We start from the raw sequence: 16,187 nt of genomic DNA on the forward strand, positions 1-16,187 counted from the left end.
CTCGCAGATGACGTATTCCGAGTGCACTGCCACTAATTTGCATATTGCAGTTTTACTCAGCTACTCTTACTTGACATTATATTCAAATTTTACACGGTTTAGCTTATTTTTGAGGGAGTTATCGCTATTTTTGTGATTTTTTCTTAATTTATGATAACCAGTGTATAAAAGGCTATTTATTCTATGCTGCAATGCTGAAAAAGAAAATTTGTCGTAGACATAATTTAAGTAAAGTTGTCCAGAGGCAGATAGATCAGTGAAGTAAAAAAATTCAGCACTGGCTAGGCATTCACTGGAAACTATATTGTAGTTCCTTGTGTTATGGAGCACACAGTGTTCACAAATGAAAATCTTAAATATTAGAAATGGCAATTGCTACATCTACCTACCATTTCCAGTTGAATATAAATCTCCAATTTCTTGGCATGGAGATAATTATGAGAAAAATAACGTTCTTTACCGAGAAATACAGAGTAATTCTGAAGTTCGTAAAAATATTTTAAAATGCTATAACAAATAGAATACGCAGTTAAATTTTATAACACTGAAATAGAGGTGATTTCATTAATTTTTTATCATATTTCATAAATCCCTATTGCTTATATCTTTGTTGATACGGCAAATATATATCATCATTGGTTGGATTTATTTGGATATGTTGGGAAGTTGCCTATGCCACTGGTCAATGAAAACTGAAATGATTTTCTTTTTCAACAAGATTGTTGTCTGGCTGACTATTACGAACACAGTTATCAAGACCACTGAGAGAAGAAACCTTTTGTGAAAGTATTCCAATAAAAATATGACACTAAAGTGGATAGCACGCACAGGACGAGAACATGGTCTGTTAACGCACTGGTTAGCCCAGTCTTTGAGATTTATTTACAAGCGAACTTTTCTTGTAGAAATTTATCAAGAAGATTGTACCAATGCTTTCGCTTTCCGGTAATCAGTAAGAGCTTCGCAATCACATCACTCATGCTATGGTTGTCGTTGATGACGATAAATTGGCACAGTGGGAGACGAAACGGTTTATTGCTTAGATTCAAAAGGTATCAGGATCAGTTTAAGCGTTTTCGAAATATGTTCTAGAGATATTAGGTATGTTTTTGCAAGCAGGAGAAATGAAAAATTTGCAACGTCTTCGCCGGGAATCGAACCAGGGACCTCTGGAACACCGGCACAGCGTGCAGACCACTACACCATGAAGGTACGCTAGGAAGGCGGGAGAAATACCTCATATATTCCCCCTTTTAACCCCCGACTGGGTTTTTAAGGGGACCCAATCGCCAAATCCTAGGTGATGAGAATCATCATTTAATACTCTTTTAGTTCGGACGCCACTGTAGGAACATTAGGTATTTTTTGGAAGCAGGAGAAGTGAAAAATTAGCAACGCCTTTGCCGGGAATCGAACCTCGGACCTTTGGAATACGGGCCCAACGTGCAGACCACTACACCAAGAAGGCGGGAGAAATACCTTATAATGTAAAAGTTTGATATATAGGCTTCTTTTTGTCATTCCAAAATTTGGTATTGGCTGCATAGTTTATTTGTATGAATGTTTGAAATGTTCCACAGAGATGTGAATAGCCCTTATATGTTCAATTACGGTAATATATTATGAGAAAAGAGTGTAGCAAAATTCATTCTTACTTTTTTTATATAAACTTACTTTTTTGCGCAAAATATCTGTTACAAATTATTTTTCGTACTTTAAATTGATTGAATATTTATAGGCCCCAGTTCCTAAAGCTCCATGGAAAGGTATCTTCAATGCTACGACCTTCGGACCTTTATGTGCCCAAAGCAAAAACAGATCTCATTGGGATATAGTTACCACGGCTAAAGGCAAAAAAGTATTACGCAGATTGGGCCTGTGGAATTATTCTCAAGGAGAAGATTGCCTAAATCTAAACATTTACGTACCAGCTGAGGTAAGCACTTTTTCGTTTGAAAATATGTGAATCCAAAATGATAACATGCTCTGTAAATAATTAAAGAAAACAAATTTTAGGAAAATCAAGAGAAATATTTCATTTTAATATGATTATTACTAGAGTTGGCCCATGTTTTGTCTAGGATGAAAAGTTAAAAATGACCTAAAGAAATACGCCGATTTTAAAAATGCTAGCTTGAAATATTTTCTGAGCTAAATCCGATAAATCAGTCTTATTACATGATACACGCTTCCATGCGATAAACAATATAAAACGTTTCTGTGAATTCTCACAGTAATATAGTGTTAGCAAACACTGACGTTAACTGTAAATATTTGGACAACTTAAGAAAAGAGTTTCTTAATGCTAGGGCCCGCTTGCTTTTAGGTTGTCTCATTTTGTACAGTAATATGGATTATCACTTAATGTACTGAGATAATCGTTTTCAGATTCATTAACATATCAGTGTTTCTTAGAAGACAATCTGATGTGTACACCACATGACTTCCTTGTACGGAATATTAAATTATACGCATTTTTCTTGCATTTCATTTAAACTTATTGGATTGAATTAAGTCTACTTCGCCGACAGCGCATAAACCACAATAGAATAAATGCATTCTTTAAAATTCACTCTAGTATTTGTTTACCATAGCGACGCTTTGGCGCTAGATTCACTTAAAAATTATTACTGTAACTAAATTTGTATTACTGTTAGTTTGCGCGTAGTGCTTCAGTACAAATTTTAAATTTTCGGAAAATACAGTTAGTTTTTTTTTTATAAAACAAATTCTTATACACTATTAAGTAAAATAAATCAAGAAAGATAATCATCTATGTATAAAGATGACACACTGAAAATTTCATATATGCATGACAAAAACAATTTCACTTATTAAAACTGGAAAATCAGCTAAAATTCTCACTTTTTGTGTTGCGCAAAACTGATGACTCCCCTTCAGTATAATATTTCGTTCACATTATAACTCATAATGCACAAAATTTATATCATTTAAAGAACAGAATTATCTAATCGTTGCCACATGTTCTATTCAAATACTATAATAAAGCTAGAATTATGTATAAAAGAAATTAAGCAAAAAAAAAAAAAAAAAAGAAAAAAAGAAAAAAAAAAAAAAAAGAAAAGAAAAGAAAAGAAACAGTTTTTCACAGACGATTGAGTACTTCTCATTTAATTAATTCAGTTCTCACTTCACGAGAAGGCAAAAATACTTAAAAACTCAAAATATCTATATTAATAATTACGAAGTAAATCTCAAACACTTATTTTCTCGAAAAAATTCCAGAAAGAATTAAGCATGATTTAATTGGCAATAATAAATGAATGCGTTATCGTTGTTGTTGCTAAGTTTCTCTAGATTGGCAACAAATCCACTAGTCTCCTGTTTCAAATGTAAACATCAATGGCCGCCATTAAAAAAGGCTTAGCGGCAATTAAACAACTTTAAAATTGCTGATAATTCTAAAAACATTGCACACAGAGTTACTAAAGGCATAAAATCCTTAACCGGAAGATAAAAACAACATAAGTCAATCATTTTTAAAGCAAAAAATGTACAATTTACAAACATATAAGAGTAAAGAAACTGAGATCACTGAGCCGGGTAACAGAGTGGATATATATATGAATATATTTATATACGTTTGGTGCGGCCGATTGCAACCAAAATACGAGGTGCACATCTACATGTTATAGCAGTCCTATATACAAAATTTCATCGTTCTGAGGCTACTCGTTTTTAAGTTATGCGAGATACGTACGTACGTACGTACGTTCGTACAGACGCCACGAAAAATTCTCTTCAGAATTAATTTTAAAGCAGTTTTATAATTTTTTTTGAAGGAAAAGAGTATTTTATTCAGTCCTTACGTACAGATATCATGCAAAAACATCGTTAAATTGCATTCGATAGCGGTCAAAATGGATATTTTCGTTGAAATATGCTGCCTGAAACTTTTCGCGATTACAATACTTCCTTTTTTACTTCGTACAAGGAAGTAAAACGAATGATTCGTGTACGAAGAGCGCGAGGAATCTCTTGCAAAATCAAGCATTAAATATTTTCAAATTGTATTATCTAAATAGAAAGGTAACACTTAATTCTTGTGACGAAGGTGACAGTGGTAAATAACTGTACGCAGAAAGAAGCTCTAAGATATAGGATGTGAGTAGTTAAAGTTTGAATATTGGATACAGTTTAGAAACTGCAAGTAATTTGCAACTGTTAGGAAAGCTTATCCCTTTATTTTAAACTTGAAGTAAATACAAATCTCTGATAACTATTGCCTTCTAGACAATTAAAATAATTAGTTACCTTGTCTTGTCCAAAGAAACTGAATTATATCATGTCTAGTATGGAAATGAATACGATACGAAACTAGTTTTACAATCCACGCATGAATACAAGAATGTATACACACATATACATTCTTATTTTTGACAACTGCAGTACCATGAAGGAACTTTGCAAATCTGAAACTTAAAAAAAGTGTACTTCAGAGTAATAGCACACACGCAAGATGAACAATCCTTTTTAATTGTTGCGTCAGACTTACATACAGAACGCTATAGCGAAAAGTTAAAAAGTGGTAATTTGTTATCTGCCAGTGGTAAACGTATTCATGAAGAGTAGCTATGCCCGTTGATGACAAAAGGTCCAAAATAATAAGGCCTCACTTCCCCACAGAAGTCTCCACGTCCAAGCCTTGTCGATCTCCATCCTGGCACGAAATGTCAGAACAAATACTACTCAGTTTATCATAATCTTTGTATTTTAATTCCTGCAACCAGTTTGTTTGGTATGGGTATAAATAAAGAACTTTCGTGAAAGATTCCCCATACCATTGAAAGATTCAGATCCCAACTGTAGCTTTATTCCCAAGGCATTGGTTCTACCAGTAACGGTTTAATGGGTCCGTCAACGATTGCAATCGCGAAATCAATAATTGTCCGGTCTGATATCGGTTTCCTCCCACTATCAAACTGAACTGACAAGGATTCTCTTTCTTCAAACTTCTGAATCATACCCTTCCAATGCATTAATTGATATAGGGTCTTTACGTAGGTTATTACGACTTCTAAACTCACGAAGACTGGAGATTGCATTGATTGATAAAGCATCTTACTCACAAGTAAAGCTCGCTGAGGTAAAGTGAAGCGTATGTTGAACCCAGAAAACATTCGGAATGCCTTCGGGGTTTTTTCATATTTTTATAGACTGAATTACTGACACCACTATTGATAACCGAGGATTTGCATTTTTAAATTTTACGTATGTTTCACACAATTTTTTTGTTGTGTAGACTCGAACAATGCCACATCCTCTCCTCAACTTCTCTTCAACTTTAGGAACTGATCTTTTTTTCACCGAATTTTGTTTCCCATGTCGTCATTAATACTCCTACCAAGTTTGTTGGCATTTCAGCTGACAGATCGAGCTACAGATGGCTGTGAGTAGTGTCGGTTAACAAAATACTCATATTCAATGAAGCCCATTTTTATCACGACATAGATTGAACACATTTTAGTTCTCGGCAAAGATGCATACAAATAAGTCGGCGCAAACAATTTGTTCTTTCTTCAACAAATATTTCTACGTTTCACCCTTAATCATGACTAAGGAATAGAATCTACGAAAAATTTTGGGTTGTGTCTCCAAGACAAAATTTCCTCAAAAAGATGTCAAAAGTCTTTTATAATTAACTGGAAATGTTATGATACAGTTTTTAATTCTTTTGGAGAAGCATATTCGTATTGAAAAAATCTAAGGCTCTTTAAACTGTTGTTATTAAGTGTAAACTTTCAAAGGAAACAATAATTAATAACACTTTATGCTTCTTATAAAAATTTTGCAAAAGCAAAGATGGAATCTTTAACGTACAACTAAAAATGCGTGCAGCTAATCAGAAATTAGGCGTAAATCAAATATTTGGCATTAAATAAATCTACACAAGTATAAACACTTGAATATGTTTTGAAAATGGAAAACACAAGTTGTCTAATTAAATGTAATCTTCAGTGTCAAAAGCTGTAAACCACTGAGTTTGTTTTTTTTATTTGCTTTGAACCACTTTTTGATTATCTTTCTTAACCGCTTAAAACCACTTGCAAGAAACGCCTGTTGTAATAGCGCCCATATTATTGCGCTGCTTTTCAAAACTACAGTTTAACTGCGATTTATTTCACACGAAAAAATATTGCTATAGCATCAAACAACCTCCATTCATTTGCATATTTAATTATTTATTTCTTTTCAATTTAAGGAAAGTGTCTGTTCTACCTAGCCTCACCTATCTCCAAAATAATTTACATACATGTATCTTCAACATACATGATAATTATATTACTTCCTTCACACCAGTATACTTCAATATACAAACTATGCACTGTACATAGTTTAATGATTTTTAATACATTTGTGATTGATTGAGACGCAATCTATAATTATTTGTAATATAATAAATGATTTACTTTTACATATTTTTATGAAAAAAGAATTAGATTTGCTCAAAGGTGTTACAATAAACTATTTAAAATTATTTTTGATTTATATTGATTTTACACAATTTCAGGGTTTCTTACGGATTCAGTCTTCAGTACTACTGTCTGTCTGTCTTCAGTGACTCAAGATTAAATGCTGTTGCATTGATTTCATACTTATATTAATAGTAAATTATAATCACCTCAAACAAATCAATAATTCGCACTTATATATATATATATATATATACGATTAATTGCAGCTGTATATACAGCTTATAATTCTCTTTAAGTTCTATCATTTAAAAAAATTTGTTATATTTTATTGTAAATAAATTCGTCTATAGAACAAACTATATACATGAAATAAAATGTATTTAAAATAATCTATGGAAAACGCATCGTTGTCTCTAAAATTATCTTTTAAAGAATTTTAACTTTGAAAAACTTTAGAATAGCAAAAAAATGGAAAAACAAACATACAAACTAAACATAAAAGTAGTGTTCTATAGTAAAAATTCTCATAAAATCTGCTGCTGTATACAAATAAAAAAAAGTTAAATTAGTGTTAATTTGTTGTATATTTTCTTCAGATGTATTCTGAATTCTTCTTCATATTTATTAATTACATCCATTTAGGGATTCAATTTGAATATTTATATCTGGAATAAATTAAATTAATAAAGCTAACGAAAATTTATTTAAATCTATTTTTTATTTGTTTCATTTTTATTATATGAAACTATTTCAAGGCATTTGCCTAACTTAAATACTAAAAAATACCAATGGACTAAAAAGTACCCGCAGAGCTTGCAGTTACAGAGCAAACAATAAGTTATACAGTTTGATTCCTAAAGATATTACTTAATGTTAAAACTGAAGTAATATATTTTTGTATATCAATACAAAATTGTTTCAAATTGTTTTGGGGCCAATTTTTAATTCAGTGGTGTTTGCTGGAAGAGTGCCTCTTCTGTTTGCTTGTGTATATATGTGTATGTGTTCATATACACAAACATAAAAATATGTGTGCATTTTGTGTACGTTGTACATTTTTTTAAGGCTCTTCCTAGCAGAAGCAAGACCAATAAACCATTATCAGTAATGTTCTTCATACATGGAGGATCATACAAAACGAATGGAGGAAGATTCTATCCAGGCGAGTGGTTGGCCTCTGCTGGACAAGTTATAGTTGTGACTGTTAACTACAGATTAGGTGTTTTAGGTAAATTACGTTTTTTTCTAGGCTAGTTGATACTTAATTTAATATGATAATAATAAGCATTTGTATTAATACCAAAATGTAACATAATAAAGAAAAATGGTGTCACTTCAGTAAACCATTCTAGCAACTACATTAAGCAGAAAGTAAAATAAGCACTTTCTTACAAATACTTTCTCTGGGTACTTAACTTCGTATCTATTTTTCCCAAGGTCTAGAATTTCACTGTTAAATGCTAAAAATGTTGAATTTATACCTGATAAATAAAAAGAATAAATGTTTTATGGCATTGATTATGGCAGACAAATCTCCCCAAACAAACAAATTTGTAAATGTAATATCAAAATCTATGAAGATATTATTGATACTTTTGTAAAAATTAGTGTTGCGTACGTGCACGTTGGTAATGGATTGAATGCACACAGAACAGATGATAACTTGATAAAATTTATTTTCACGAAAGCAACATTTTATAATTCTGGAACTTTCCACAAGAACTCGTGCAACTCATTATGATAAAGCAAAATTAGTAGCTACCACTTCAGATTACTAAGGATGTTAAACACTACGAGTTCAGACGTCATCTAAAGAGCGAAGCTCACACGGAGATCTCTCAAGTGAAGCTCAAAGTTAGAGCTCACTCCGAAGTGAGCTCTAAACTGAAAACTAATGCCCTTTCCGGGCTTATATAGTTTTCCCCCGGCCTCCCAGAAGTCTCTAGTACCTTCCATTTCTCGAAATTATTGGAAGGCATATAAAGTTACATATAAAAACGGATACAATTGCATTTACATGCAGGGATCAATTGCAGTTATTCAATTCCGGTGCGAATTATAGTCATACAGGCATTGAACCAAATTGGCGCCAAATAGTTGCCAAATATGGCAACTTTTGGCAATATCTCGCTAAATTTGGTGACAAAAAATTAGTCGACAAAACAATCCACAGCGAGATAGCCATTTACCTCAATATTAAATATTACCCCTGCATTTTTTCAGCAGATATTTTTCAATTTATTTTTCCGGCAGAACTTCGCTTTTTCAAGCATTTCATGTTATATATACAAAAGAAACTACAATTTCACTAAAATTACTTATATATATGCGCATATCGCAAAATTAGAGATAGCAAGGTGGGCCACATATGGCCATCATTGGAAAACTCAAATGATAATAGCCTGGGATTCTACAGCAAATAAATACTTTGATTTTGTACAACAATAACATGGATTTAAGTGCTAAGGGAACTCTCTCTGTTAAGCTTGGCGACTGATATGCTCAGGAGTGTATAATTACACATTCTAGATTTACCTGAAAGCTATTGTCTGTCTGTTTAAACTCAACTGACGAATTTGTAGGTTCTGCCATGTTTAAAAGCTTATCTCAATATCCTGCAAACTAGGATTAGACTGGGAAGCGAGTTGTCGCTTTAGTCTGAAACAAATGACCTTTTTACTTAACTCTTAAATGAACAGAACTACTTGTGCTACCGACGAATCTTTGCTGTCTGCGTGTATTTAACATAACATAAGATGAAGTTAATTTCAATGCAGGTAACGTAGCCTGAGACTACTCGCAAAACAGATTAATTAAGCTACCTAAAAATGATTAACCACGCGTATTTTAAAAGTCGGCTAGCAAGATGCTAAAACTGGAATAAAACTTTGGCACAACTGGCCATAGTACGTAACTGGAATGCGAGGCTGCCAGAAGTTGTAACTCTGAAACTTTCAAAGTACTCTACAGTAAATTTGCATTCTCACGGAAAGGAAAATTTGCATTCTCTGGTAAAGACGACGGAAAAAAAAAGTTCGAGTAAAAGTTCAAATCATAATAACTGTATTTGTAAGGCAGTCCTTATGGTTCCCTGATATATTGTTTTACTCAACTACCATGTTCTAAAAACCACGATATACTGCTACAGTAGAAAAGGTTAAAGCATTCAACCGTTTCAGAAATGCTGTAACCAGTCACAGGAAAAGAAGATGGTAGCACCTCTAGAATTATTATTATGATGTACATAGTCCAATAATATCTGTACATAGTGTAATGACTATGTACAAATATAAGCAATGATTCCAAATTAATTTACTGAGTCACTTTGAGATGAATCTCGAAAGCAGTAGTCTGGCATTTCCATGTTTGAACGTTGTTTCCTGATGAGAAATATTTTCAGCTCGAGAAGAGAATTAAAATTCTTTCTAAACAGAGCACGAAAGTACATAATTGTCTAATTCAGCTGTTTATCAAAGAAAGAAAAAATATCACGAATTAGATATTTAAAGTACAGGCAATTTGTTTTGGTTTACTTTTTATACTCAGGGTAGCTCACTTAGTTCTCTATAGAGCAACGAAAATGTGGAAGAAAAAAATCTCCAGTATCTCAGAAATGTGTACTATTTTCTTAAATTAGGGTATTTTAAACATGCCTTGATGTTCTGTCTTCGGTTACCAAAATTCATTTCCAAAAGGGATGAATTGGTCACTAGTGACCAAAATTCAATTCCAGAAGGGATGAACTGGAGGGTTCCCACCCTTTTGCAGATGTCTGCTCTAATGTTTTAAGAGGCAATAAAATTCTCTATAATCTCAAGAATGGAAATGCGTATCTGATATTTCACCCAACTGCAGAAAAGTTGGCCTCCGAGACTTCAATAATATTTGAGAACTGTCTCATCTTTCAAAGTTTTGATTGAAACACACCATGAAAATCCTTTAGATGAGAGTTTTGAGATCCACTAAAAATTTTTGTTGAAGCAACCTCTTCTATTAAGCTTTTCTTTCTGACCACCACAATTAGAGAGCGAAAGAAAGGGCACCTGAACCTGAAAGAGGGATATATACAAAAATTCCCAATTCGTTTAATATGTTGTTCAGGAACACATGTAAAAATTGTATAATTAACAAATATTTGAAAAGATTAAAATACATGAGTTGAAACGTCTTGTCCCCGCGATCATGTCTCGTTTAAAATCATTCTAAACTTTCGTCTTTTCCCTTTTCATACTAACAGCAGTTATATTACTTCTGAAGATGAGTGCCCCTTACACGAGCAGTTCCTGATTGCTACATGATTGTACGTCACCGGCAGACTAGTTCATGTAAAAAGAAGGGTTTTAACATTTTGTCTATTTAGATGTAGATCATAATTCCGTTCTTCCCACAGAATTTCAGGATCAGATAAAATGTATTCCAAAATCAGCTATAATTTTCTGAAACATAAAAGGCAGTAAAGGAAAAGATTAGGTTATTTTCAAAAAAGCGTTCAAGGGCTATTTGCCTAAGGAGAGCGACTCCTCCATCGAGAAATTTTAAGGGAAAATGGCTCGTATTCAAGTTACACGAGGTAAACCACGAAAACCGATCGTGCAGCCAGCTGGCGCATCTGAGTTCGAGCCGACGTCGAATTACCAATATTCAGCACTCTTAAGCACTCAGCAACTGGCAGAACCCCGTCAAAGGAAATTTATTAACTTATCTTTATCTTCTGATCGGCTTAATAGATAACAGCAGTTAAAAAATTAAACCTAATAGCGTTCAAGATTAACAGTGCGCCTATGCAATAGTGCAAAAGAGTGGAAAGCTCTTAGAATGGCCATAAAAAATGTTCTGTCTAGTAATGCATTTAGTGCAAAGGAAAGATAATCTGTCAATCCAAAAACAAAGTTTTACAGTAGTAAGCTCCCGTAACCGGTCGGCTGAAGTGACGTCATAGAAAAGGGGCGTGTCCTCCGCCATCTTGGATCACATGACAACCGGAAGTGACGTAAACGATGTGGATGACGTAATCGGGTTGAGTTTCGTTTTGATTTTGTGGCAACGATCCTACTTTTCAAAGTTTTTATTTCTTGTGGCAACAACACTATTTTTTTATGTTTATGGCAACGGTATCTTGAACCACGTGTTTGGCATTATTATAATTAATAATGCCAAACACGTTTTATTTTATAATTTTTACTTATTTACGCTTTTTAATTATTTAACACTTGATTAATTATTTTTAATTAATCCGTCATTATTTTTAATTAGTTTTAATTAATTCTATTATATTTTAATCCATATTATTGAATTTAATATTATTTTCCCTGAATTTTAAAAATAACTCCACGAGCGGGATTCGAACCCGGCATCTCTGAGATGAAAGACCTGAACGTTACCACATGGCTACCCGGTCATCTTATCAGATTTGTTATTTGAAACCCTCTTTGTCTTATTTCCACCATTGATGCCATAAGGTTGAAAGTCTGCGCATGTGCTTTGACATGAAAACCGCGTCACGCGTTTGTTTTTACACGACGGCTAGGATTTCTTTTGGCTTCTAAATCATTACTTTATTCATTGCTGTCTTAAATGTAAGATTTAATTTTTTTTATTATTAAGATACTTTTAATCGTTTTCATTTTTCATCTCATTCTTACTATTTTTTAAGTTATTAGTTAATTTATTAATTTTTGATTTAATATGTTTTTCCTTTCACAAACATAAATTTTATTTTTAACTTTCGCAAATTGACGTTTATTTCTACAAAAGTGAATTTACATTTTCTTTTTACTTTTTTACCTTGCAAAAGTTTTTTTTTTTCAAATTTATTCCTTTTCGTATTTTTACTTTACTTTAATTTAATTTTTTGTTTAAACTTTTTTTTTTACAAAAGTAATGTTTATTTTTAAAAATTAAGTTTTTCCTTTCCGCTTTTTATTTTTAAAAAAGGTGTTACTACATTTTTTAACTTTTTTTTTTAAAAAGTAACATTTAGTTTCATAATTTAAATTTTTTTGAGTTTTTTTGTTTACACAAATGCAGTTTTTTGTTTTTTCCCTTATTTGTATTTTTCCCTTATGCATTTTACTTCCAAAAGTAAATTTCATTTTGTTTTCCCTTCCCTTTAAAATTTTTTTGTTACATTTTTATTTTACCCTACACTTTTTTTCTCTTGTTTTAAATACAATGTGATGTTACATTTCCATTTTTCCAAAAGTAAACTTACCTACATTTCTCTGTCTTTGAAATTTTAAGCTGGAATTTACATGCATATAACTTCACTAGATAATATTTTCTGTAACTTTAAACCAATATACACAATGCTCATTCTATGTAGTTTAACTGAAATACTACATTTCTTACTTTTTACTACTAAGTTGCAGATAATCAGAACTTTTCCTTCTAATGTATTGTACTAACTATTAATGACTGTATTAACTTTTTGGCCAGCTATAAAAAGCTTTGTTGATTCCCTTTTACACGCCTTACTTTATTCAAAGGATTCACCAAACTATGTCTGACAAATGTAATTTTTAAACTTTCCATTTACACATTTACTCTTATATTTAACTTATAAAACATATTCATGCTGTATTTCTGATTCCTTTTCCCCATAATAAATACAGACTTACACATATTTCTTTATTGTAAGACCTACTGACTTTAAACCACTCTTATAAGGAGTAATAAATTTTCATGGTATGAAGCCCACTCAAACCAATGCATGGAGCATTTCTACCCAGTTAAGTTTAGATACGTAACAATAGTACTTCATTTCTTCTTATTTTACTCTACAGACATTTATATATATATATACAGAACACCCCCTTTTATTCAGTAAGATTCCTTTATACACTGACTACCAATAAGTATTTAGACACCAGTGATAGAAAAGAAAAACTAATCAAAATCGTAGAAACAACCTTGTATTTAGCGTAGGTATAATGAAATACTCAATCGATTTCGAGGGCAAGTGTCGTGTCAGTGTGGTTTAAGATATATTGGCCAAACAAAAAGAGCGTTGAAGTTTGGTATCAAGGAACATGAATCATACGTCAGAAAAGGCGAAATTAACAAGTCTTCAATAGCGTATCATAGTTGGACATTTAACCATAATTTTGACTTTGGGTCTGCAAAAATTATCCAAAAGGCTTCTTCCATAGGTGAATTGGATTTTCTTGAGGTTTTCACATTCACAAAGATTTAGCAGGTTTAGTTAATGATTTGAAGTCCAGTCCAGTCCTTCCTAATGCCTTTAAAATTCTACTATCTTAATTCAGTTATTTTTGCCGATAGATGGCGTTACCTCCTCGCTTTTGGAACTACCAGAGGGTATAAAAATCCGTTCAGTGGTTGCTTTCCATTATTTGAAGTTCAGATTTTGAGCGTGTAGGTGCATTTGCTCTTCGCTCCCTATTTTAACTTCGCTAATTTTTCTTCTCCTTTACGCTTGATCAGATAGCCTGGCTCAGTAAAAGTAGGCGGTCAGTGCAACTCTGATTAAAAATCCAGCTATAACCATGTGCCGTGCTGATAAGGACCACGTGTTTCTGAGACTCCTCCTTTATTTTCTTCTTTCTAGGTAATTCTTTCTCCTGATGAGGAGGTACCTTTACCTGCCCTGGAAATCGATTGAATGTTTCATTATACCTACGCTAAATACAAGGTTGTTTTTACGATTTTGATTGTCACATTAGTGTGTTTCTCTTCTAGTCAAGAAGTTACTACTAACAAAAATTTTTAACTCTTTGAAATATTTTACAAAAATATCTTGTATTTTCTTGCACATATCCTACTTAAATCGCCAAACATACTCTGAACCTTGATATTTCCTTCATGTGAAAACGTCACTCGGATTCTTAATATGATTCCACCATTTACCGCAGAACTTTATAAACACTACTCTATTTGAACTTATAACAGCCTTACTCTCTTAACAAGGTACAGAAGATTGAATTATATTTTAACTACAGAGAAGAATATCCACATTGTAACCTATTATTTTAAATTTGAATTATAGTCACATTTTGCGAAGGAGAACTTAAAGTGTATAATACACATGGAATTAATATTCAGGCATGGAAATGAAACTTTATCTCCTTTTTCCCAACTTGGAATATAAAAATTTGTTAACGTGGAATATTTTTAACGTATTCATTGTAACTTAACTGAAAAATAAACATATTTCACATTGTCAATAATTTATTTAGCACTGAACTCTTACAGCCTTTTGAGAAATTTAATTTATCATACCTGACAAATGGCTCCTACATAGTTAGGATACATTTCACGAAATATTGAGTAGAGTTCCAAATAATGATCTAACATAGTAATTAACATAAAAGACCTAAGACAAATAATTTTAAGATAGAAATTTCAAACTGACATTGCTTAACTCTTACAGTATTTTTGACATTTAACTTCTCATAGAGAGTAAATATAATTACACACAAATAATTATACATAATAGGTAATAATGACAGAAAGTCCATATAGTGATCTATATTCAACAACTTTAAACATTTTAACACATTTTAATATGTCATAAGAAGGACTACACTGTTTTGAAAAGCATTATTTTAATTAAACATTGGAACCACACAATCCTGCGCACATGTATAACATTTCTATTTATCATGAGCATGACACATAATAAATAAATAAAATTTTCACAAAGTACGAAACACATTTCTCTTTTAACTTAAGAAAATGCAGTATGGAATGCTTAGAACACTCAGTGCCACAGTTCCTTATATTTCCCACGCATTGACCAAAATATACATGTGCTTTAAAATCAGTTAAACAAATTCAAATGTTAATATTCAAACAGGAATACTTCACAAATTAGATAAAAGAGAGGTACAAAATGAACTTGAGTGATAAATACAGAAAAGCATGTAAGGACCGAGAAAAAGATGTATTCGTGGAGAACTTTTTAAGATAAAGTTGCTCTATTTTTGCAGATGGGTTACATTTTGCATTTCAGATTAAGGAAACATTCAAGATAATTCCTGTATAACTAGGAATTTTATTCACACTTGTTAGTAATGCTATTTATTAGAACAGTCGCAGAAATATAGGACAAGTATGCCATTTCCAAGGAAAACAATTTTCCCAAGCCAGACTTTAACAGTGAAATATAAAATGGAATAATAAAATCCCATATTTCCAACAAAATTAGTATCTGAGTATGCAAAAATATGAACAAGAAACAAATATTTTTTCTGAAAATGTTCCGAATGAGATAAGTCAGGACTAGTTTCATGAACAGAGCATGAAAAATAATGATGAATTTTTAATTTTATTTTGTCTGTAGTACATTTACTTATGCTAAAATCTTGCATTTGGTTGACTGTACTCTACATTTAGACACAAGTTGATAAATCAGAGAGATTTTGTGTTTTAAAGCTTCAAATTCAGAAATACTACAACTCAAAAGCAAAAAGATTAAAAAGACAAGAGAATAATACACTCTAAGCAAGCGAACGTGATAAATGACTTTTTTTCGCTGATTTCCATGAATTCATAGATCGGTAGCAAAGTTTTAATGCACTGTATATGAACTATTTTTTCAAATATATTACGATCACTGTTTTCCATTTACATACACATTAAGGAAATATTTCATGTTAATTTACCTTTATTCATGAGATTTATCTACGTATATACTTAATTTTTGCATTTTGTTTACAATTATAATACCGAAAGAACATAAGAAAATATTTGTCTTGAAAATGTCCATATTTTTTTCCCAAACGTTATTTC

General features: G+C 31.9%; 1 protein-coding gene across 5 annotated transcripts in view; it reads left to right on the forward strand.

The window, feature by feature from the left end:
• LOC118190485 (liver carboxylesterase-like) overlaps positions 1-16,187 on the forward strand; it is a 118,020-nt gene that overhangs the window by 12,551 nt on the left and 89,282 nt on the right. For all 5 annotated transcript variants that reach the window (XM_085823662.1, XM_085823664.1, XM_085823665.1 and 2 more), the window contains exons 2-3: positions 1,739-1,936; positions 7,503-7,665. In XM_085823662.1, coding sequence (XP_085679788.1) covers positions 1,739-1,936; positions 7,503-7,665 — 361 coding nt within the window. The remainder of the gene's footprint in view (positions 1-1,738; positions 1,937-7,502; positions 7,666-16,187) is intronic.

This window comes from Stegodyphus dumicola, chromosome 9 (assembly GCF_044657685.1).
Source record: "Stegodyphus dumicola isolate Sdum_Otavi_A_Nest chromosome 9, ASM4465768v1".
Taxonomy (NCBI): Eukaryota; Metazoa; Arthropoda; class Arachnida; order Araneae; family Eresidae; genus Stegodyphus; species Stegodyphus dumicola.